The sequence below is a fragment of the Myotis myotis genome, unplaced genomic scaffold (assembly GCF_014108235.1).
Source record: "Myotis myotis isolate mMyoMyo1 unplaced genomic scaffold, mMyoMyo1.p scaffold_m19_p_37, whole genome shotgun sequence".
NCBI classification, from domain to species: Eukaryota; Metazoa; Chordata; class Mammalia; order Chiroptera; family Vespertilionidae; genus Myotis; species Myotis myotis.
Window position 1 is genome coordinate 290017 of NW_023416343.1, and position 22899 is coordinate 312915.

General features: G+C 66.1%; 1 protein-coding gene across 4 annotated transcripts; it reads left to right on the top strand.

Moving 5' to 3' along the window:
• Positions 1 to 3120: 3120 nt before the first annotated feature.
• ULK1 (unc-51 like autophagy activating kinase 1) lies at positions 3121 to 22524 on the top strand. Of its 4 annotated transcripts, XM_036303441.1 has the most exons (29): positions 3121 to 3527; positions 3798 to 3890; positions 4001 to 4042; positions 11679 to 11711; positions 12018 to 12054; positions 12736 to 12909; positions 12994 to 13067; positions 13705 to 13806; positions 14170 to 14228; positions 14320 to 14402; positions 14631 to 14681; positions 14852 to 14940; positions 15121 to 15271; positions 15467 to 15527; positions 15688 to 15777; positions 16167 to 16292; positions 16639 to 16787; positions 17055 to 17141; positions 17440 to 17708; positions 18266 to 18459; positions 18699 to 18808; positions 18894 to 19037; positions 19344 to 19537; positions 19660 to 19832; positions 19913 to 20031; positions 20440 to 20597; positions 20895 to 21030; positions 21102 to 21158; positions 22263 to 22524. In XM_036303441.1, exons 1-28 carry the CDS (start codon positions 3417 to 3419, stop codon positions 21152 to 21154), a joined length of 3162 nt encoding a protein of 1053 aa, XP_036159334.1. In that variant the 5' UTR covers positions 3121 to 3416; the 3' UTR covers positions 21155 to 21158; positions 22263 to 22524. The 4 variants fall into 4 exon arrangements, with proteins under 4 accessions (XP_036159334.1, XP_036159333.1, XP_036159335.1 ...); XM_036303440.1 differs by having other exon boundaries at positions 21102 to 22524; XM_036303442.1 differs by lacking the exon at positions 17055 to 17141 and having other exon boundaries at positions 21102 to 22524.
• The last annotated feature ends 375 nt before the right edge of the window (positions 22525 to 22899 follow it).

Consider the following 22899-nt stretch of genomic DNA (forward strand, 5'->3'; position numbering starts at 1 on the left):
CGGAAGGAGCGATACAACCAAACAGCACACACATCACATCGCATGTAGATCAGCACACGCGTGACTCCGTCGATTGGGAAAAACCCGCATTATTAACCGGTTCACCTAGTATTTTTAAAATATATTTTTATTGATTTCAGAGAGGAAGGGAGAGGGAGAGAGAAACATTAATGATAGCCCTAGCCAGGTTGGTTCAGTGGATAGAGCGCCAGCCTCTGGACTGAAGGGTCCCAGGTTCGATACTGGTCAAGGGCACATGCCTGGGTTGTGGGCTTGATCCCCAGAGTGGGGTGTACAGGAGGCAGCCCGTCAATGATTCTCTCTCATCATTGATGTTTCTATCCCTCTCTCCCTCTCCCTTCCTCTCTGACATCAATATTTATATATACATATAAAGAAACATTAATGATGAGAAAGAATCATCGATTGGCTGCCTCCTGCACGAGCTTGCAACCTGGGCATGTGCCCTTGACCGGGATCGAATCTGGGACCCTTCAGTCTGCAGGCTGACGGTTCTATCCTCGGAGCCAAACCGGCCTGGGCTGGCTTCTCCCACTTTGCATAACGGGTTTCCAGGTTCATCCACCCTGTGGCAGTGACCAGAGGTTTGTTTCTCTGTCACCTAGTGATGGCAACACTTCCTGCTGCCCAGGACCGTCAGGACGTCAATACCAGGAGTGGGGTTGACTGGGTCAGAGGGTGGGCATGTCCCCTGAGTCCGGGGACACAGGCGCAGCCTGGCCCTCTGACCTTGGGGCTGGCGGGGGCGGGGCCAGAGGCCTCCTGGGACTGAACTCCTGGCTGTCACCCTTCCAACCCTCCCATTGCCCCTCCCAGAGCTCAGGGTGAAACTGGGCCACCCTGAGTTTGTTTAAACAAAGTCTGAAGCTCCTGAGAGCTGACCCACACCCTGAGCAGCTTCTCTGCCTAACGTCCCCTCCAGGAGGACAAAGACCTTCTGGGAATGAAACCTCCGGCTCCGCCCTGGCCGGTGTGGCTCAATGGATAGAGCTCCGGCCAAAGGGTCCCAGGTTCGATACCGGTCAAGGGCACGTGCCTCTGTTGCAGGCTCCTCCCACATCAATACTTATCTCTGTCTTTCCCTCTCCCTTCTACTCTCTCTCTTTAAAAAATCAATGGACAAATATCCTTGGGTGATAATTAAAAAAAAAAAAAAAAAGGCCGGGCTCTGACTTCAGCTGTGCTCCCCGAGGCCAGGGAGGTGCCGCGTCCTCAGGGAGAACTGAAGTGCACACCTGGCTGCATTTCCTCCTCAGTCCTCTGGGGTATCTCTGCCAAGTTCCAGGGGAAATGCCTGACTCCTCCTCACGCCTGGGGCGGGGGTGGGGGGTGGGGGGTATGCACTCAGCCCTCAGGGCTGTGGGAAGGGACCCTCCCTGGGCTAGGGTCCCACCAGCAGAGTTTCAGCAGCATTTGAGGACGTCTCCCTCTGGGCATTGTGCCCCGGGGTGCTGGGAGGGGAGCGTCCCGAGGACATTCTAGGGTTTTGCTGTGTCCACAGCTGCTATTTGGAGAAAAACGACCCAGAACTTGTAAATAACAGGGTCTTTCCTTGTCACACTGGAGAATCGTTTAATAGGTCCCCCCCCCCCCCCCCCCCCGCAAGGATTTCTGTATCTTTCAAGGCCAGGAACTAAAACCTGTTCTGTAAAGGGCCAGACCGCAAACAGGACTTCGCAGGCCATGCAGCCACCACCGTGGTCGCTGCTCACAGGTGCGGCTGGAAAGCAACCACAGAGGGTCCTTAGGGAGTGGGCATGGCTGGGTTTCAATAAAACTTTATTTACTAAAACAGGCAGTGAATATCCAGGATATAGAAAGAGCTACACCTGCCCTAACCGGTGTGGCTCAATGGATAGAGTGTCGGCCTGCGGACTCAAGGGTCCAGGGTTCGATTCCGGTCAAGGGCATGTACCTGGGTTGCGGGTGCATCCCCAGTAGGAGATGTGCAGGAGGCGGCTGATCGATGTTTCTCTCTCATCGATGTTTCTAACTCTCTATCCCTCTCCCTTCCTCTCTGTAAAAATATCAATAAAATATATTTAAAAACAAAAAGAAAGAACGACACCTCCACCCGATTCAAAACTGGTCACAGGACTTGAATCGACGTTTTCAAAGCAGACTCACCGACGGCCCATAAGCACGTGAGCGGATGCTCCACCCCCCCCCCCCCAGTGTCTTTCTTTTCTTAAATTCTTTTTTGAAATTATTTTTAATGTATTTTTTATTGAGTTTATTGGGATGACAGTGCTTAGCAGAATCATACAGGTTCCATGTGCACAATTCTGTAATGCATCATCGGTGCATTGAACTGTGTGTCCACCACCCACGTCCACTCTCCTTCCACCGTCATTCACCCCCTTTCACCCTCTCCTACCCCCCCTCTGGCAACCACCACACTGTTGCCGGTGATTGAGTGACTTTCTCAGTGACAGTAGTAGCCCAGCTCACAGTTGGGCATCTTGCTTTCACTTAATTATAAACTTGGGAGCTTCCCCTCTGAGCACACCCTTCTCTAACTCTGCACAGTAAGGATCTGCCGCGTGTCGTTCCACAGAGAGGATGCTCGGGGATTTCCCTAACACCTCTCCTCTTGGAGGGATTGGGGGGCCGTTTCCTTGGCTTGGGTGCCATTTGGCCGGCAATCTGTTGCTATAGGACGCAGTTTTAAATGCATAACCTTCTAACACAGCTGTTCTGTCCCTAAGAATGTATCCTACCCGCTCCCCAGCCTGGGGTACACATGCCAAGTCCCAGGTATTATGGTGGCAAACGTGCAGCCTTTTAGGGACACAGGGCCTACCACGCCACTTCCACCCCGGCCGGGCCGCGGCTGGCCCCGCCCCCACCAGTCCCCGCTCCCACAGGCCCCGCCCCTCCCCGACTAGGCCCCGCCCCCGCCAGGGCCTGACCCGGTGCCAGCCCAGCGCCCCTCCAGCCCGCCCCGCCCCGTGGAACCAGGCTCCGCCCCATCTCCAGCCCTGCCACCCACTAAGCGCACGGCCGCTCTCCAGGCCCCGCCCTCAAGACCCCGCCCCGCCGGCCAAGGCCCCGCCCCCAGGCCCCGCCCCACCCCCATCGCGCCCAACCTCCCTCGGCGCTCAGTGCGCGTGCGCGGGCGTCTCGGGCTCTGGGGCCCTGCGGCCGCGGCTCTTTTGTTTCCCCGCCTGGGCCCAAGCCGGAGTCAGAACCCCTGTCCGAACCGGGTCGTCGCCCCAGTCGGAACCGTATCGGAGACCGAGTCGGAACCGGGTCGGCTAGGAGTGGGACTCGATCCGCGGCCGGGCTGGGAGCGGCCCTGGCCTGCCCGATGGCGCGCGCCCCCCGCCCGCTGCCCCCGGCCCGCGCCGCCTGAGCCCGGCCCGCCCGGCCCGCCCGCCGCCCCGGCCCGCGCCATGGAGCCCGGCCGCGGCGGCCTGGAGACCGTGGGCAAGTTCGAGTTCTCGCGCAAGGACCTGATCGGGCACGGCGCCTTCGCGGTGGTCTTCAAGGGGCGCCACCGGGAGGTGATTTAGGGCGGCGTGTCCAGGCCGGGGCCCCGTCACCCCCAGTTCCCGGGGACCCCTTCACCCCCAGTTCCGGGGACCCCTTCACCCCCACGTCCCGGGGAGCCACACATCTCCCCTTCCCCCGGGACCCCTCATATCCACTCCAGGCCTGGGCACCCTCACTGCCGGGCGCCCCCTAACTGCCCTCCCGCCAGGGCTGCCCGGGACAGGGGGCTGCCTCAGGGGGCTCCTGGCCCCCGGACTGAAAACATCCCTTTGGGTTTTCAGAAGCACGACCTGGAGGTCGCGGTCAAGTGCATTAACAAGAAGAACCTGGCCAAGTCCCAGACGCTGCTGGGGAAGGAGATCAAGATCCTCAAGGTGAGCGGGGCCCCGGGGGCAGGAGGGGGGCAGGAGGGGAGGCGGTGGAGGGGCGAGGCGGTGGGGGAGCCCCGCCAGCCGCTCACCGGAAACTTGGGTTTCTGTCCTAGGAATTGAAACATGAAAACATCGTGGCTTTGTACGACTTCCAGGTAAGAACCGTGCTGTGGTCTCGCTGTGGTCGGGTCCTGGCGGGGAGGGGTCCCCCGGGGGCCAGGGGGCCGGGGGCCCAGGCCAGCCAAGCCCCGGAGACCTGGCCGGTGCTGGGGGGTTCCAGGCCGGCGACTTGTGTTTTGGGGGGAAGGAGCTGGGCCTCCCCATCTGGCTCGCCGGGAACTTGGAGACGGTGGGGTCGGCCCGGCTCCCTCTGTCCGCGCTGGGAGAGTGCCCACCTTCCAGGCTGCTGGACCCGGGAAGGGCTGCCGGGTCCCGGCCCCAGCGGTGGATCCCGGCTGCCCCGGCTCAGGGAGGCCTGGTTACCTCTTGGCGCTCAGGTCTGACCTGGTGGCCCTGACCTGGAGTCCTGTCAGTGGCCCAGTCCCCAGTAATCCGGCCGGCCGGGCCCACCTGTCTGGGCAGGCCCATTGTTTGTTGACATTGCTCCAGGGCCTGGCATTGGCCAGTCTGTCTCTGCGTCAGAGGGGGGGGGGATGGGAGGGGCCACCGGAGATTCCGACTTGCTGGCAGCGGGGGGCCGGCCACCGGGTAGGAGGGAGGCGGTCACCTGTGGGATGAGGCCACCTCAGGCCTGGCTGGCCCCGGAGGCCACAGTCAGGTTCCCCCACTGTCCCCAGGGCCTGGTGGTGGGGTGGTGGTGGGGCTCAGCAGGGGTCCAGGACCCCAGATGCTTAGCTTGGGGACGTGGGAACCTGAGGCGGCTGATCTGCAGGCCAAAGTGCTGACTAATGGTTTTGAAACCTGTTTACTGAGGCCACGGGACCAGCCCCTGGCGGAGGGGACGCTCTGGGCCGGGCGGGCTGTCTGTGTTTGGGTGGCCTCCTCCCCCCTTCCCCGTTCTCTCCTCCCCCTTCGGAGCCGGGCCGTGGCCTTGGGGGCCGTGGCACAGTATGAGGCGACACGGGGAGGGCTCCGGTCCAGGGTGACGGAGGGTGCCTGGCAGCCCACACGGAGACACTGTGTCCTGGGGCCAGGAGGGCGGCCCCTTCCCTCCTCCTCTTCCCTGTCCTCCTCCTAGACGGTCCCCCTCCCCCTTCCCCATCCCGCTGGCCGCACACCTGGTTGTGGGCAGTGCCACTTCCTCCAGGGGTGGCTGCTTGGCTTCCCCCACAGAGGAGGTGCTTGGAGGCCAGCACCGCACCCCCCCCACTCCGCCTCTGTGAGGCTTGTGCTCTCCCTCCAGGGGTGTGTGTGAGGTGTGGGGTGTGGGGTGTGGGGTGGTTTCCCGGGTCCTTAGACTCCTGTCTGGGACCCGCGGGGGAAGGTCTTTGAAAAATAGGTTAAGCCCGGCTGGTGTGGCTCAGTTGATTGAGCGTCATCCCATCCAGCAGGAGGTCACGGGTTCGATTCCCAGTTGGGGCTCGTGCCAGGATTGCGGGCTCCATCCCCAGTGGGGGGTGTGGAGGAGGCAGCCGGTCCATGATTCTCTCTCATCATCGATGTTTCTATCTGTCCCTCTCCCTTCCTCTCTGAAATCAACAAAGTTATTTTTTTTTCAAAGTTACTTTAAAAAAAAAAACAGTACAAAACGGGACGTGGGAAAAGGTAACTCCCCTGTCCCTGCCCTGATGGAGCCCCCCTCCCCCAGAGGGACCCTGTCCCCACCCTGATGGAGCCCCCCTCCCCCAGAGGGACCCTGTCCCGTCCCGATGGAGCCCCCCTCCCCCAGAGGGACCCTGTCCCCGTCCCGATGGAGCCCCCCTCCCCCAGAGGGACCCTGTCCCCGCCCCATGGAGCCCCCCTCCCCCAGAGGGACCCTGTCCCCGCCCCAATGGAGCCCCCCTCCCCCAGAGGGACCCTGTCCCCGCCCCGATGGAGCCCCCCTCCCCCAGAGGGACCCTGTCCCCGCCCTGATGGAGCCCCCCTCCCCCAGAGGAACCACACCGTGTGCGCCGAGTCTGGGTGTCGGCAAGGTGGCACGGGCACGGCGGGCACCTCTGCCTCTTGGAGAGGGCGCCTGGCACTCCACACAACCATTTCAACCCTTATGTGATCAGTGACACCCCCTCCTCCCAGGAATGGGATGTGAGGTGGTCCCGGCACGTCCGCAGTGTGGGAATGACCACCCGCGCTCGCCTCTGCCGGGTGTGCGTCTGCAGGGTGGATTCCTAGAAGTCAGTTGCCCAGGGAAGCGGGATGCGCGCTTTTAGCTCAGGACAGTGGCCAAATTGTGGTCCACAGAGGCCAGACCTTGGACAGGCAGCAGCACTGCCCGCGTGCGGGAGGGCCTGTCTCCTCTCGTCCCTGCCAGCTCCGTTACAGACATTCCTCTCAGCCCGTCCCAGAGGTGGGAAATGGCATCTCGCTTTTATTTTATTTTTATTTATTTATTTATTTATTTTAATATATTTTATTGATTTTTTTACAGAGAGGAAGGGAGAGGGACAGAGAGTCAGAAACATCGATGAGAGAGAAACATCGATCAGCTGCCTCCTGCACACCCCCTACTGGGGATGTGCCCACAACCAAGGCACATGCCCCTGACCGGAATTGAACCCAGGACCCTTCAGTCCCCAGGCCAACGCTCTATCCACTGAGCCAAACCGATCAGGGCGCATCTCGCTTTTAAAAATAATTTTTTTTATTGATTTCAGAGAGGAAGGGAGAGGGAGAGAGACAGAAACATCAACGATGAAAGAGGATCATTGATAGGCTGCCTCCCGCACAGCCGGCAACCCGGGCATGTGCCCTGACCAGGAACCAAACCATGACCTCCTGGTTCATACGCCGACGCTCAACCACCGAGCCACGCCGGCCGGGCGGAAGATGGCGCCTCTTAAGGCTTTGTTTTCATTTACTGTGAGTGAGGCCCCAGCATCTCTCCCTGCGCCCATGAATATTAGGGCTACCCCTGCGTTTGTTTTAAAAATACATTTGTATTGATTTCCGAGAGGAAGGGAGAGAGAGAAACATCAATGATGAGAGAGAATCATGGATCGGCTGCTTCCTGCACACCCCCTGCTGGGGATCGAGCCCACAACCCAGCCATGTGTCCTGAACGGGAATCAAACCCGGGACCCCTCAGTCTGCAGGCCGATGCTCTATCCACTGAGCCACACTGGCGGGGGCCCCCTCCGTCTCTTTTACTGGGGCTGGCTGCATGGCCCCGAGCCACTCTGCACCCCCTGACTGACGGACCTGTGTGACCTGGGCGGCTGCTCAGCCTCCTGGTGCCGCAGTGTCACCTGTGAAGTGTAGACGCCCACCTTGTAGGTGGCGGTGGTGACAGCCTGAGCCAGTGCCAAGTGCCGAGACCCGCGCCGCCGTGCGACCCGCGCTGTGTGAGTGCTAGTGACTCGCGGGAGCCCTTTATATAGTAAAAGCCCTTTGGTCACAGGTGGCAGGTGCCCGCCCCACCCCAAGGTAGTTTTTGTCTGTGCTGGGGGGGCGTGCTGTTGGCCTCACGGAAGAGGAGTGTGTGTCCGGCCGATGTGAGGGCCTGGAGGTGGCCCCTTGGACTGTGTGCTTCGGGCCCAGACCTGTGGGGCGGTGGCTGGAGTCCCTGGCCTTCCACTGAGGGTCGAGGGGTGGCCTGGTTGGTCCCCAGGAGCCTGGCCCTGACCTCTGTGGGCACCTGCTCTCCGCTCGTCCGTCCGTCACGCCAGCGCCCTGGGCGCCCACTGCGGTCACCCTCAGCGTCACCCGGGGAGCGTGTCGCCCTCAGCGTCCCCCGGGGAGCGGGTTGTGGGTGCCCCGTGGTGCCGGGACAGAGCTCCTGCAGGAAATCCACGGTGTTGCTGGGGTGCAGCTTGGACTCGGGGTCTCACGGGAAGGAGTAGACTCTTCCAAGTGGTCCCACCAGCTCATGTCTCCGTCCCTCCCAAACCCCCATGAAAGTGGTGCCTGTTTTTCCCAATCGGGCGGCCCGGGTGTGGGGAGACGGGCTGGAGGGGGCAGGCCAGACTGCCAGCCCCTGGGAGCCCCTGGCACAGCTGAAGGGGGCTTCTGGGAGGAGGCGGTGCCCTTCCTTGGGGTGGGCCAGCCTCTCTTCCCAGGGGAGCTGTGGGGTGGCCAGGAGCAGCTCGTCCTGCCGCCCGTGCCCTCTGCCACCTTCAGGAGCCAGGATGCCAGCTGCGAGGCGCTAACTGGGTCAGCACCTGTCCGCCCACCAGGCCAGTCCTGGTTCCGCAGACGGGCTGGCCGAGGGGCAGCTGGGAGCCTGTTCAGCAGAGCACCTTAGCGCCGACGCCAGGACCCAGGTGGAGGGGCCCGGTGCAGGTTTTAGTGGAACTTGGGGAGAGGACGGGAGAGAAAGGCACCGAGTTGTCGCCCCGCTTGCTCATGCCACGCTGGCCGGTTTCTGCACGTGCCCGACCGGGGATCGAACCGCAGCCTGGGGTTTTCGGGACGACGCCCTAACCCCCCGGGCGGCCGGCCAGGGCTCCCCTTGGTCCCTCGAAGGCTCGGCGTCCTTGGCTGCGCAGGGCAGAGTCTCAGGGCCTCTCTCTGCCTGTTTTCTCCCCGAAACCGGCTGCGCGGTTGCACTGCCCGTTCGCGGGCAGAAGGCTGTGGGGGCGCTGACCACGGCGCTGAGGGCGGGGCTGGGGTTTCCCAGGGTCTGGTGGGCCCGGGACTTGGCCACCTTCGTGTTCACCTGACTAATGTGACGAGAACCGGCCACAGGAGGGCCAGCGCGCCTGCCCCCCGGGGTGGGCCCTCTCCCGGGTGGGCCCCCCTAGGACCCGGCGGTCAGTGGGAGCGGCAGGAAGAAGCCTGGTCCTTCAAGCGTCTGCACTGAGTCCCAAGGGGCTGGCCCGCGGGCGGGCGGAGGTGAGCCTGAGGCCGGTCCCGTTTCTGGGTGGCAGCCAATAGGGCAGGGCTGTGGCCACAGGGCCGTGCTGACCTCTCCCTCCGGGGGGACCAGCACCGGACAGTGACTGCATGGCCCCAGGTGGGTGGGTGCCAGCGCCCGGGCATGAAGCGCCCCGCCAGCCGGGGACGCCGCCTGAGGCCTCGTGGCTGGGCCTCACCTTCTGCCGCCAGCTTGGTGTTGGCTGGGGCAGGGGAGGGGGGGCAGGGGAGGACACACTACGGTGGCCGGCCGTGTCCTCATCTTATCTGCGAGGCCTGGGCTCCAGGGCTGGTGGAGTCAGCACATGCCCCTCCCAGGGCCCTGGTCACATGGGAGGCGGCCCCTCGGAAGGGACGCGTCCCCGGCTGCCTCTCTCCCAGGTGTCCCCCAGGCCCGAATGTGTCCTCTTGCTTCTGAGGACTCTGACCCCCACACCCCAGAGGTCCTACTGAGTCCAGAGCGGGGGTGTCCGAGGTTCCTGGGGAATTAACACCCCCCCCACACACACACACACACCGCCTGAGGGACAGACCAGAGAGGGGAGAGGAGCTTGGACCCCCTATAGCCCCGTGTGGCCAAGAACCTCTGGCTGAGGGGCTGAGGGGCTTTCTGGGGTGATGAGTGGTGACCTCTGCAAGGAGGGGCGAGGGCTGGGACAGGGCAGGGCGCCAGCGGCCGGTGGACGGGTGTTGGGAGCTGGCCTGGCGGGGTGTGGGGATGAGGGAGCACTGTGCGGGGAGCCCATGGGTCCTTGTCACTGCCTCGGGGACCCCCTCCCTGGGGCAGGCTGTGCTGGGTTAGGGGTGCCCCTGGATTTGGAGGCCATGGTGGGCACCTCCCATTGGCAGTCCTCAGTGGTGTGGGCATCTCTGCCCGTCCTGGTGGACAGCTCCTGGGGGGGGCACTCCACGGGGTGGACGCTGTGCTTGCCGGCCTCTCGCCCATCCCTGCCCTCGTCGCTCTGCCTGTCCCTGCCCGTCCTGGCTTGCTGGGTGAGTTTGGGGCTTTCCTGGGGAGCCAGCTGTCGGGAAGACAGGCGAGAGCTGGCGGAGCCCGGCCTGCCCACTGCTGTCCTCGGGCGTGTGGCCCAGGCCCGGCTCATCTCCCCGGGCCTCTTGAGAGGAGAACACTCTCCGGCCAGAGCTCCGACTGGAGGGGGATTGGGGAGCACGCTCAGCACCCACGGGAGGGGCCGTGGTCAAGGTGAGGGCAGGCGAGGGCGAGGGAGCAGGTGGCCTGGGTGTTCCAAACCCTGGTTATTTCTGGGTCCTCATCCCGGGCACCTCTTCCGCCCTCAGCTGGGGCCTCTGCCAGCGCCTCCCTCTGCCTTCCTGTGACCACCTCTGACCCTGCTCCTGTCGCCGGGTCCGCCTCCCGAGAGCCCAGTGACGGAGACTGGGCCTCTCTGCACCTGCCCCGCGTTATCTCTCCCCCTCAGCCGGCCTGCGGGCGGGCGGGGCTGAGCTGCTCCGTGGACAGCCGCCCTCAGGCCTCTGCGTCCTGCTGGGACACGCCCCACGCGAAGGGCCTGCGAACTCACGCCAGGTGGGCGTGCTGGAGCCGGCCTGCCTGTCCCAGGGGTGCCCAGTCCGGCCCCAGGAGCTCTCACGCCCTGAGAGCTCACCCCATGTCTCACCTGCTCCCGAGGCGTCTCCACCCTGGACGCAGCCTCTGTGGGCACGGGGTGGGGGCTGACATTGAACATTCACAGTCACTGGGGCTGTGTCCCTGCCCCTCGCCCTCCCGGGCGGGGGTGCTGAGCGGGTCCTTCGTCCTGCGCGGTGGGAGCAGGGGTCTCCCTGGGCCTGAGCAGGTGGACAGTGAGCCCACTGCTGGGCATCGGGCTTCCCCTCTTCCCTCCCAGGGCCCATGCTCGAGGGCTTTGGGGCTCCCCTCACCCTGGGTGCTGGGGGCGGGGAGGGGGCCCTCCTGTTCCCAGGCCCAGAATGCTGGTGCTGACGGGGTTTGGGGGCCTGTTCCTGCGGGCGGAGCCCCTCAGTTGGGGCAACCCCACCTGGGGAAGAGCTGGGGGCTGTGAGCTGGCAAGCAGAGGCTCCGTGTCCTGCTCTGTGACTGGGGCTCCGGCCTCAGGAGGAAGGGCCTGCACCTGGGGAGCCCTCAGGCAGACGACCTTGTGTGTGTGTGTGTGTTGGGGGGGCGGGGGGGTCTGCACGCCGGCCTGGCACAGGGCTTCTCCATCTGGGTGGACTGAGTGGTGCACGCCGGAGCCATGGGGCCGGGGCCAAGCCGGAAGCTGGCCTGGCCGTGGCTCTTTGATTCCGGATCCCGGATCCCAGCAGTTTCTGCACCTGAGGGCCATGTCCCTTCCCAGGGGTGGCCTGGGGCTCCCCCTGAGTGGGTCCCCCAGCCAGGATGCATCACTCAGAGCAGCAAGCTGAGCCCTGACCAAGCCTCAGGCCTGGTCTGACTGGGCAGCTGAGGCTGCACAGGAAGGTGGGGTCCACACCCCACTCTGACACCTCTCCTGGGACCTTAGCCCCTGCCCCAGACTTGGCAAATGAATGTTCTGATTGGCTCCTGCTCCTGTCACTCAAGGACATGACCTCAAAACCAAAACACCAGAGCCCACTTGGCTCTCCGACGTCCTGTCTCCCTGCCACTAGCCAGCTGGCTAAGCCTGGCACGCAGGCCCCCGGCAGCTGGCGCCCACGCTCACTGGCGGCTCCTGCCTGGGGCCCAGGTGGTGTGTGCAGGGGGCCCAGTGCCCAGGCCACACGGCTGAGACAAGCTCCCCAAGGGCTGCCATAACGGGGCCGGAAGCGCTCCCCTTCCTCTCACGCCTCTTCTCTGTCCCGCAGGAAATGGCCAATTCCGTCTACCTGGTCATGGAGGTGAGTCCCTGCAGGCCTGGCTGTCGGACAGGGGCCCCGCCCTCCCAGCGTTTGGACCCCTTGTCACCTGGGTGGGGCAGGCTTCCCGTGTCCTGTGTCCGTGGGCTTAGGGCACCCCACCCAGTAGCCACGGCAGGTGCCTGAGGGGTGGGCAGCACCCCTGTTGACCTCATCAAGCATGGATTGTGGGGACACCTGCCCAGGGAGGAGGGGCAGCACCGAGTGCCCAGGCGGAGGGCGGTGGGAAGACCGGGCAGGGCTGGAGGGGTGCCCGGCGCTGACAGGCGTGTGGCTGGTCTTTTGCAGTACTGCAACGGCGGGGACCTGGCCGACTACCTGCACAGTGAGTGGCACCCGCGGCCATGGCTGCGTGCCCAGGCCCACCCTGACCCAGCCTCCGAGGTGGGCCCGATGGTGGCAGCCGGTCCCCCCCTCCTTCCGCACCTGCTGGGAAAGGGGGGAGGGGGACCGGAGCCTTCAGGGACAGCCCTTTGCTCCTGTTGAGCGGGGCCCTCTGAGTGGCCCCCAGGCCTACAGGGCCCCCGGGTACCTGTTTGGCTGCTCTGCCGGGTGCCGCTCCCCATAAGGGGCAGGGCCCCCGGGTACCTGGCTGGCTGCTCTGCTGGGTGCCGCTCCCCATAAGGGGCAGGGCTCCCCGGGTTGTGCCGCAGGCGGGTCAGTCTCTGTACCCACTCCTCCCCCCCATCAGTTCAGCCCCTGGGTCCTTGAGAGCCCAGCCTCGGGGCTCAGTGCCGAGCTGCAGGCCGGGGGCTTGCCAGGAGGGGACGCTGAGAAGGAGATGCTGAGAAGGAGGGGGGGGACAGCAGGGAGCTGCCCCGGGGTGACACTGATCGGTCAGAGCTGGGCAGGCAGCCCTGGTGGCCTCAGGTGGCCAGGACACGGACCTGCAGAGTGGGTGGCGGGCCACAGACCCCGGGGGCTGTCGGAGGCAGCGGGTCCCATCGCGGGGTGTGGGGTCCCCATCCCCCGGGAGAGCTGCGCCCTGAGCCCCGTCTCCCCACAGCCATGCGGACCCTGAGCGAGGACACCATCCGGCTCTTCCTGCAGCAGATCGCGGGCGCCATGCGGCTGCTGCACAGCAAGGGCATCATCCACCGCGACCTGAAGCCGCAGAACATCCTGCTGTCCAACCCCGGCGGGCGCCGCGCCAACCCCAACAACATCCGCGTCAAGATCGGTGAGGCCGCGGCAGCGGGCGCGGGCGCGAGGAGGGGCTGCCTGCCCTGCGTCTGCCCCACTCACCGTCTGTCTTCTCCTGCAGCCGACTTCGGCTTCGCCCGGTACCTGCAGAGCAACATGATGGCGGCCACGCTCTGCGGCTCCCCCATGTACATGGTAGGTGGCGGCCACAGCCTGTGCCCTCCCCGTCCACACGCTGTGCTGTGGCCTCACTTGGGTGGTTGGCCAGTATGGCTGTCCCATTGTTTCTGGCTGGCACCTGGCAGGTATCTGCTCTGATTGGCTGGCACCTGGCGGGTGTCTGTTCTGATTGGCTGGCACCTGGCGGGTGTCTGCTCTGATTGGCTGGCACCTGGCTGGTGTCTGCTCTGATTGGCTGGCACCTGGCTGGTGTCTGCTCTGATTGGCTGGCACCTGGCTGGTGTCTGCTCTGATTGGCTGGCACCTGGCGGGTATCTGCTCTGATTGGCTGGCACCTGGCGGGTATCTGCTCTGATTGGCTGGCACCTGGCTGGTGTCTGCTCTGATTGGCTGGCACCTGGCTGGTGTCTGCTCTGATTGGCTGGCACCTGGCGGGTGTCTGCTCTGATTGGCTGGCACCTGGCGGGTATCTGCTCTGATTGGCTGGCACCTGGCGGGTATCTGCTCTGATTGGCTGGCACCTGGCAGGTGTCTGTTCTGATTGGCTGGCACCTGGCGGGGGTCTGCTCTGATTGGCTGGCACCACCCTAGGTCAGTGCATACTCAGTGTCCATTGTTGCCGAGGCCCTGACCCCGTGTTTCTCGCCGGCAGGCCCCCGAGGTCATCATGTCCCAGCACTACGATGGGAAGGCGGACCTGTGGAGCATTGGCACCATCGTGTACCAGTGCCTGACGGGGAAGGCGCCCTTCCAGGTGAGTGTGCCCAGCTCAGGGCTGCCTGGCACTCCGCAGAGCTCCGCGGGGAATAAAGAAGGACACGCACATGCTGGGTCTTCCCCACAGGGCCCTGCCCCCCGGGCGGCCAGCTTCTCAGGGGTGGGGGCATGGGCAACCCCTCAATTTCAAGGAGCAAACAACCAATTGCACCAGACCCCTGGGGTCCCCCAAGGCCAGCTGCCTCTTCAGACAGTGGGGCCCCGTGGCTGCTCTCAGCCTGCTGGGGGCGGGCAGGACCGTCCCAGAGGTGAGCAAGGGCTCGTGCCCCAGGCCAAGTGCCTCGGGGGATGGAGCAGCTGCCCAGTCCACTGGGGCCCTCACACCCTCGTCCCCCACCAGGCCAGCAGCCCCCAGGACCTCCGCCTCTTCTACGAGAAGAACAAGACCCTGGTGCCCATGTAAGCCCCTGGCCCGGCCCCATCCCCAGCCCTGGCCCCGGCCCCCAAGGACCCCCACCAGGCTGACCTGTCTGTCCTCTGGCCCCACCAGCATCCCCCGGGAGACCTCGGCCCCCCTGAGGCAGCTCCTGCTGTCCCTGCTGCAGCGCAACCACAAGGACCGCATGGACTTCGGTACGAGCCCTCGGCCCCTCTTCCGGGCGTGAGGCGGGTGGGGGTGGGAGCTCTGCTGGGAAACCAGGTCAGGCAGGTGGGGACCTGGGCCAGACAAGCGGGAGCCACCGGGGCTCTGTCTGTGCACTGGGGCCAGGCCAGCTGGGGGCTGGGGGGTCTTTCACCCCAGAAACCCCGGCTGGGTCCTGAGGTCTCGCTCCCCCTCCTCTCCCCCTCCCCCTCCTGCAGATGAGTTTTTCCGTCACCCTTTCCTTGACGCCAGCGCCTCAGTGAAGAAGTGTGAGTCCCTGAGGATCCCACGCCCCCTACCCCAGGCCTCACCCCCCCAGCCTGGGTGCAGCTGGTGTGGGGGTGCCCCCTCATCAGTCCCTGGTCCCTCTGTGCTGGGCAACCCCAGGTTGGGGGGTGTGTGCAGGGCAGGGAGGGGACCTGACCACCTGCCCCCGCAGCCCCGCCTGTGCCTGTGCCCTCGTACCCGAGCTCCGGCTCCGGCAGCAGCTCCAGCAGCAGCTCGACCTCACATCTGGCCTCCCCTCCGGTGAGCGCCCTGGGCGGGGAGGCGGGGAGGCCCAGCGCCCTGGACGGTTCCCGGGGGGTCCGGGCCCAGCCTCGGGTGTAGCGTCTCAGAAAGTGAAGGGGCGGCGTGGTCCCGGGGGGAGAGCGTCAGCCCCGTGTCGGCTGGGCCTGGGCCGGACTCAGTGGCCTCCCTCTGACCCAGTCCCTGGGCGAGATGCAGCAGCTGCAGAAGACGCTGACCTCCCCCGCCGAGGCCGCTGGCTTCCTGCAGGGCTCCCGCGACTCGGGCGGCAGCAGCAAGGACTCGTCCTGTGACACCGATGACTTCGTCATGGTCCCGGCCCAGTTCCCAGGTCAGGGGCCACGGTGTGTGTGGGCAGGGGTGCCCGTGGGCCCAGACCCGTCTCCGCCTTGTCCATGAAGCCCTGCCTGCAACCCCCTCTGTCTGGGATCGAGAGTGGGCTGTCAGGGAGGCCCCGTGGGGAGGTGGCCTGGGAGGGAGGGGACACTCTTAACTGGGCCCAGCCTTGCCTGTCTCCTGTCTGCAGGTGACCTGGTGGCCGAGGCAGCCGGTGGCAAGCCCCCTCCAGACAGCCTGATGTGCAGCGGGTAGGCCCCCAGCCGCCTCTCGGGAGGAAGTGTGGGCTCACGGGTGGTTCTTTTGCCCCGTGGGGGTCAGGCGATTCGGGGAGGGCCGAGTCTTCTGCGACCCCGGGGTGGGGCCAGGGGCTGCGCACGCCTAGCTGCCTGTCTGCTCTGTTCCCACCAGGAGCTCCCTGGTGGCCTCCGCTGGCCTGGAGAGCCACGGCCGGACCCCGTCTCCATCCCCACCCTGCAGCGGCTCCCCCAGCCCCTCAGGGTAAGCAGGCGGCTGGGCGGCTGGAGTGGGTCCCCAGCCAGGCTCCCCCAGCCCTCGCGGGTGGTCCAGTGGGAGGGCCGCGGTGTCCGGGGGTGGACGCTGCAGGGACCACGGGGACCAGTGCCACCAGCACCCCTGGGCCTCCGGGCCCGGCAGCATGGGCTCCCAGGCCGGCAGGAGCTGCCCAGCCTCGCTGCCCTCAGTCCCACCTCCTGCGATGTGTGGCCGGCTGGTCCTGACAAGAAGCTCTGGGCACGGGGTAGGGTGGGCTTTGAGCCGTCCCTCTGCCCCGATGGGGCAGTGCTGGGCATGGGCAGGAAGTTTGGGCCTGGGGTCAGCCTGGTGGCCGTCCCCGGTGACCCCGCCTCCTCTCTGTCTGTCACCTGCAGCCGGCCCGGCCCCTTCTCCGGCAGCAGGTGCGGGGCGTCTGTCCCCATCCCCGTGCCCACGCAGGTGCAGAACTACCAGCGCATTGAGCAGAACCTGCAGTCCCCGACCCAGTTCCAGACCCCACGGTACGTGCGGCGGGGCAGCAAGGCTGGGGAGGACCCACTGCCCCAGGCGCAGGGCCCACACGCACCGTGCGCTGGCTGCACGGGCGTAACTCAGACCGCCTTCCAGGCTAACAGCTGTCTGCAGACGTCAGCCAAGTGTCTTGAGTTTATAAACCAGTGTCGTTGTGGCCGTTTTCAACAGACGAGGCACCTTCTTGTAATACACAGAAGGCCCTGTGGGCTAGTGGTCTCTCTGGGGGGCACACTGGGGCTCCCCACCTGGTAGTTGTCCTCCACCCAGGAGGGCCAGGGGCCGAGCAGTCCGGCAGGGCCGAGGCCTCACTCCTGGCTCCGGTCCTGCCCCCAGGTCCTCCGCTGTCCGCAGGTCGGGCAGCACCAGCCCCCTGGGCTTTGCTCGGGCCAGCCCGTCGCCCCCGTCCCACGCCGAGCACGGAGCCGCCCTGGCCAGGAAGCTGTCCCTGGGTGGAGGCCGGCCCTATACTCCATCTCCACAAGGTGGGTCTGTGTGCGCCGGGGGGTGCAGCCCTGCACGGGGAGGGACTGGGCGTCTCCGCGCCAGGATGGGGGTGCAGCCCTGCACGGGGAGGGACTGGGCATCTCCACGCCGGGATGAGGGTGCAGCTCTGCACGCGGAGGGATTGGGCGTCTCCGCGCCGGGATGGGGGTGCAGCCCCACACAGGGAGGGACTGGGCGTCTCCGCACTGGGATGGGGGCATGGCCTCTCTGTCTGGCACTGACCCCAGCACCCCCTTTCCTCCAAGTTGGCACCATCCCCGAGCGGCTGGGATGGAGCGGGGTGCCCTCCCCACAGGGAGCCGAGATGCGGGGCGGCAGGTCCCCTCGTCCAGGTAGGTGTGGCGCTAACACCGGGCCAGAGCCTGGATCGGGGGAGGGAGGAGCTCCTCCTGCTTTGGGCGGGGCTGCCTTCCTGTTCCGGGGCCTCGTCCTCACCAGCAGGAGGAGGGGAGGAAGTGGGTTCCCTCCCACGCCGCCTCCATGTGTGGGACCCGGGCGGTGTCTCGGCTCCCGGTCTCCTGCCTGGCTGGCTGCGAGGGTAAAGGGTGTGATGAACAGACGTGGTGCCCGTCCATGCTCCTGGGGCAGTGTGGACCAGGCCGCAGTGACCAGGCCTGTCCATCTGTCCAGGTTCCTCTGTGCCCGAGCACTCGCCGCGCACCGCGGGGCTGGGCGGCCGCCTGCACAGCGCCCCCAACCTGTCCGATCTGCACCTCGTCCACTCCAAGCTGCCCAAGCCCCCCACCGACCCACTGGGGGCTGTGTTCGGCCACCCGCAGGCCAGCCCCCCACAGCCATCCCACGGGCTCCAGTCCTGCCGACCCCTGCGCGGCTCGCCAAAGCTGCCGGACTTCCTGCAGCGGAACCCCCTGCCCCCCATCCTGGGCTCCCCCACCAAGGTAACGGCCCCCGCGTCCCAGTCAGTGAGTGAAGGTCCCCTGTCAGTACCGGGTCTTGGCTGGTGGCCATCTTCCCGAGGCAGAGCCTGTCCACAAAGCCAAGCAGCTGCTGTGTGGCCCTTTGCAGAGGAAGTGCCCCACCCGGCCCAGCAGTCAGCCCAGGAAGCTCAGGCTGCCGCCACGGGAAACCATGTAGTCTGTCCCCTGGACTCAGTTTTCCTGTCTGTGAAATGGAAACAGAACCTACAGCCACCCTGTGGTGTCACCATTCGGGCTTAGGGCATGTGTGTGTGTGTGTGTGTGTGTGTGTGTGTCCGTCCACGTGTCCAAGTGTGCGTGTGCGTGAGCGTGTGCATGTGTGTGCGTGTGCGCGTGTGTGTGTGTGCGTGGTACTTTTGTCCAGCACAGAGCAGTGTTGGCCACGAAGGGGGGGCCATGGAGGGCTGGTGCTCGGGGCTGGGCCCTACAGACGCAGGTGGACCTTGCCGACCTGCCAGGATGTCCCCAGCCGTGTGGGGAGGCCCAGTGGGCGTCCTCAGCACCCACTGCCCTCCTAGGCCATGCCCGCGTTCGACTTCCCCAAGACGCCCAGCTCCCAGAACCTGCTGGCCCTCCTGGCGCGGCAGGGCGTGGTCATGGCGCCGCCGCGGAACCGCACGCTGCCCGACCTCTCGGATGCCGGCCCCTTCCAGGGTCAGCCGCTGGGCCCGGGCCTGCGGCCGGCGGAGGACACCAAGGGCCCCTTTGGCAGGTGAGGGGGTGTGAGTGGGACCCCCTCCCCCAATGCCTGTCACTTCGTCCCTCTGGGGTCTGCTGGTCTGTTCAGGGGTGACTGGCTGCCGCTGGGGTGGGCGGGAGGACTGCGCGGCCGGTGCCTGTGCAGCTGGTGGTGCCTGTGGGCAGCCAGGGCGGCCGGCCTGCCCAGGGCCCGTGGGGCTGTGCCGGCCTCTGGACCCCAGGTGGCTCATCGCTGCCCCGTGTCTCCGGCAGGTCCCTCAGCACCGGCCGCCTCACCGACCTGCTCCTGAAGGCGGCGTTCGGGGCGCAGGCCCCCGACTCGGGCAGCTCCGACAGCCTGCACGAGAAGCCCATGGAGATCGGTGAGCGGTGTCCGCAGGGCGGCATGGGGCGCCCCCTTCCCTCTCCCCCATGGGCGACGTCCCTGAGCTCCTCTCCCTCCCACAGCGCCCTCTGCTGGCTTCGGAGGGAACCTGCAGCCAGGCGCTCGTGCTGGGGGGGCCAGCAGCCCTTCCCCTGTGGTGTTCACGGTGGGCTCGCCCCCCAGTGGGGCCACCCCGCCCCAGGGCCTCCGCACCCGGATGTTCTCAGGTGAGGACGGCGCAGGGCCCCTCGCTGCCAGGACGCGGCTGCCCTGGGTGGCGTCCTGGTGGGCAGGAGGCCGGGCTGGGGGCTCCCCAGGCGAGTGCAGGCCCCGCCCACAGGCCCGGCCACGCAGCCTCTGCACTGACGTCCCACCTGCAGCAGGTGGGCCAGGAGGGCGAGCCTCCCCTGGGAGCTCCGCTCAAGGGCACAGGCGTGTAAACCGAGGCCCCCCAGTCCCGAGGGTGTGTCATGGGGTCACAGAGGGGCTCACAGGGAGCGGGGAGCCTGTCCTGAATGGGCCTCTCCCCACAGTGGGCTCCTCCAGCTCCCTCAGCTCCGCCGGCTCCGCCTCCGCCCGCCACCTGGCGCCCGGGTCCTGTAGCGAGGCCGCCCCGGAGGTCCTGGCCCCCGGCCACTGCTGCGGCTTCGCCGACCCTGTCGCTGCCAACCTGGAGGGGGCCGTGACCTTCGAGGCCCCTGACCTCCCCGAGGAGACGCTCATGGAGGTGAGGGGCTGGGCATCGCTGGCCGAGCGCGTGCTCCTGGGCGAGGGGGCTGTGGCTGGGGGCGGGCGGAGCAGAGGCCTCTGCTGTGGCCCGCCCAGCTCAGCACTCTGCTCCGCTCCCAGCAAGAGCACACGGAGATCCTGCACGGCCTGCGCTTCACACTCGTCTTCGTCCAGCACGTCCTGGAGATCGCTGCCCTCAAGGGCAGCGCCAGCGAGGCGGCCGGGGGCCCCGAGTACCAGCTGCAGGAGAGCGTGGTGGCCGACCAGATCAGCCTGCTGAGCCGCGAGTGGGGGTGGGTGTGCCCGGTGGGCTGGCGCGGAGGCGGCCTGGGGTCGGGTCCCCCCAGCCGCCTGATGTGCCTTCGCCCCCCAGCTTCGCAGAGCAGCTGGTGCTGTACCTGAAGGTGGCCGAGCTGCTGTCCGCGGGCCTGCAGACCGCCATTGACCAGATCCGGGCGGGCAAGCTCTGCCTGTCGTCCACTGTGAAGCAGGGTGCGTGGGCTCAGGTGCCGGGGAGCGTGGGAGTCGGGCAGGTCAGGGCGGGAGGTGACCGGGGGGAACAGGAGGGTCTCCCGGAGCAGCGGCCAGCGGGGGCAGCGGGGAGGCGGGCGGGCAGTGTGGCCAGGGGGGCAGCGGGAAGCGGGCGGGCAGCGGCCAGCGGGGCAGCGGGAGGCGGGCGGGCAGCGGCCAGCGGGGCAGCGGGAGGCGGGCGGGCAGCGGCCAGCGGGGCCGCGGGAGGCGGGCGGGCAGCGGCCAGCGGGGCAGCGGGAGGCGGGCGGGCAGCGGCCAGCGGGGCAGCGGGAGGCGGGCGGGCAGCGGCCAGCGGGGCAGCGGGAGGCGGGCGGGCAGCGGCCAGCGGGGCAGCGGGAGCCAGCGGGCAGTGTGTGACGCCCCCCACAGTGGTGCGGAAGCTGAATGCGCTGTACAAGGACAGCGTGCTGTCCTGCCAAGGCCTGAGCCAGCGGCTGCAGCGCTTCTTCCTGGACAAGCAGCGGCTGCTGGACCGCATCCAGAGCGTCTCCGCCGAGAAGCTCATCTTCAGCCACGCGGTGCACACGGTCAGCGCACGCGGCCGGCGGGCGGGCGGGTGGGCGGGCAGGCAGGCGGGCGGAGGCGCATCCCTGCCACGCGCTCCCGGAGACTCAGCTCCCCAGTCGGGCCTGCCGGGGCGGCTGCCGAGGCCTTGGGTCCTTCTGCCCAAAGAGCTCCCGTGGGCAGTGCCTGTTGCTGAGATGGCTGACTGGGCGGTTAGAGTCTGCCTTCTCCTGGGGGCGAGGCCGCTGCTGGTCCAGCCGGAGCACTGGGGCTGCGCGGCCACGCGGGCCCCTGTGAGACGCCCGACCCCTGGCCCGCAGGTGCAGTCGGCCGCCCTGGACGAGATGTTCCACCGCCGCGAGGACTGCGTGCAGCGCTACCACAAGGCCCTGCTGCTCATGGAGGGGCTGCGGCAGCTGCTCTCGGACCCGGCCGACGCGGAGAACATCGCCAAGTGTGAGTGCGGCGTCCGCGGGGCGGGCGGGGCGGGCGGGGCGGGGGCAGCACTCACGGGCCTCCTCCCACAGGCAAGCTGTGCATCGAGCGGAGACTCTCGGCCCTACTGACCGGGCCCTGCTGACCGGGTGTGTGTGCCTGACCTGGAGCCTGCCTGCTGGGCCCAGCGCTGGACCTTCTCCGCGGGTCCCTGGGTGGGCCGCAAGGACAAGCCCGAAGCCGGGGTCCTCCTCCCGGGAGCTGGGGAAGGACGGTCCCTGCCCAGTGTCCGGAGCTGGGTCTGCAGCCACATCTGTTTCCCGGGCTCTGGCTGGCACTGGGTGTAGGGCACTCGGGGGCCGCACAGGCCTCAGCCCAGGCCCGTCCCCTGGCGGCCCCGGCGGCCCAGCAGCCCTGCCCAGGAGCAGCAGGGCCCACTAAGCCAAAGCCTCCCACCTGCCCGGCCCCTCCTCCCGGGACCCACCCAGCTTTGAGTCACGAGCACTTTATGCAGGCCCGGCCCCAGGACTGCCGCCCAGGGTCGCCCTCGAGGCGTGTGTACATACATATACATATATACATATATACATAGCCTGCTGTGCGGCTGCCCTCGGGGAGGCACAGCGTCCTATTTAAATGTTCTTTTAGGAACACACAGTATGACGCACCGAGCTTTCTAAACCAGAGCAGACGTGGCAGTCTTTCACACTTTACTCATCAAATGTGTCTTATTTTTCTGCAGCTCTTTTTTTGTTTAAAGAAGAAACTCATAGGTGTTTAGACGTTTTGTTCTGGAAGGTGGGAGGGGCATGGCAGCAGGTACGCTGCGTGGCTGGGTGTCCTGCTGTCCCACCAGTAGGGGAGTGGGGTTCCTGCCACAGAGATGGGGGGCAGGTGAGAGGGAGTGTTTTGTGCAAAAACCTCCCCATCTGGCTTTCCCAGTCGGTTTTGATGTCAAATCCCTCCCTCCTTCCTCCCTACTCCCCAGGTCCCGGCTGCTATCTGAGGGGTCAGGGAGGCCCACCTTCTGGGTAGAGGGGGCTTCCCCAGGCTGCCCAGCTCTGCCTCGCCCCCTCGAGTGCACCCCCAGAGTTCGGGGGACGCCTGGGCGAGTCCCGGCATCCGGCCAGGGGTTTAAGGTCTGCAGCACAGACCCAGCAGGTCTATGGGTGTTCCTCCCAATACTACTTGAAATTGCCCTGTTCTTGGACCTGGAAGAAGCCCTGTGACTCTGTTCTTTCCTTGCTGCACAGGACACGTTCCTATTTATTGCTTTATGGTCGGCTGGACTCCAGGGCTGCCAGCAGGCGGGCGCTGCGGGAGGGGCCTCCTTCCTGCCCCTCACTTGTGGCACCACGCGTGCCCGTGTGCCTCCTGGTCCGTGCCCGGCCGGCCCTGCTCTCCAGGAGACAGCGCTCAACTCAGTCTACTTCAGAAGGGATCTGTGCGATCCCTCCCCAGTTGTGTTTAATTGTGTAATATCAGTTTAAGGAAATAAACCTTTGGAATTGTTGAGCTGCTGTTACTGATGATTGCTTGGTCACTGTTTCAGGCCTATTGCAGCTCTCCCCCGCCAGCGTCCTGCAGCACCTTGGACTGGCCCTGCACACAGGCCAGGTTCGTCTGAGGGAGCCACCTCCAGGGCAAGGAGGCTTGGGGAGCAAATCCCTCAGGGCAAGGCTTGGGGTTCGTGGCTGTGTCCCCCTGGCCATGTCCCAGTGGAACCTCCTCACCTGGGACGCCTGCCTCTGGGTTCTCAGGGGTTCACCTAGGAGGGGAATGCAGGTCGTGTACAAGGACCAGCGCCAGGCTGCACGGCAGCCACGCAACTTCCGTCCCCACCGATTTCTTCACATCCTCCCTAGGGCTGGTCCGCCTGCATTCTTTTTT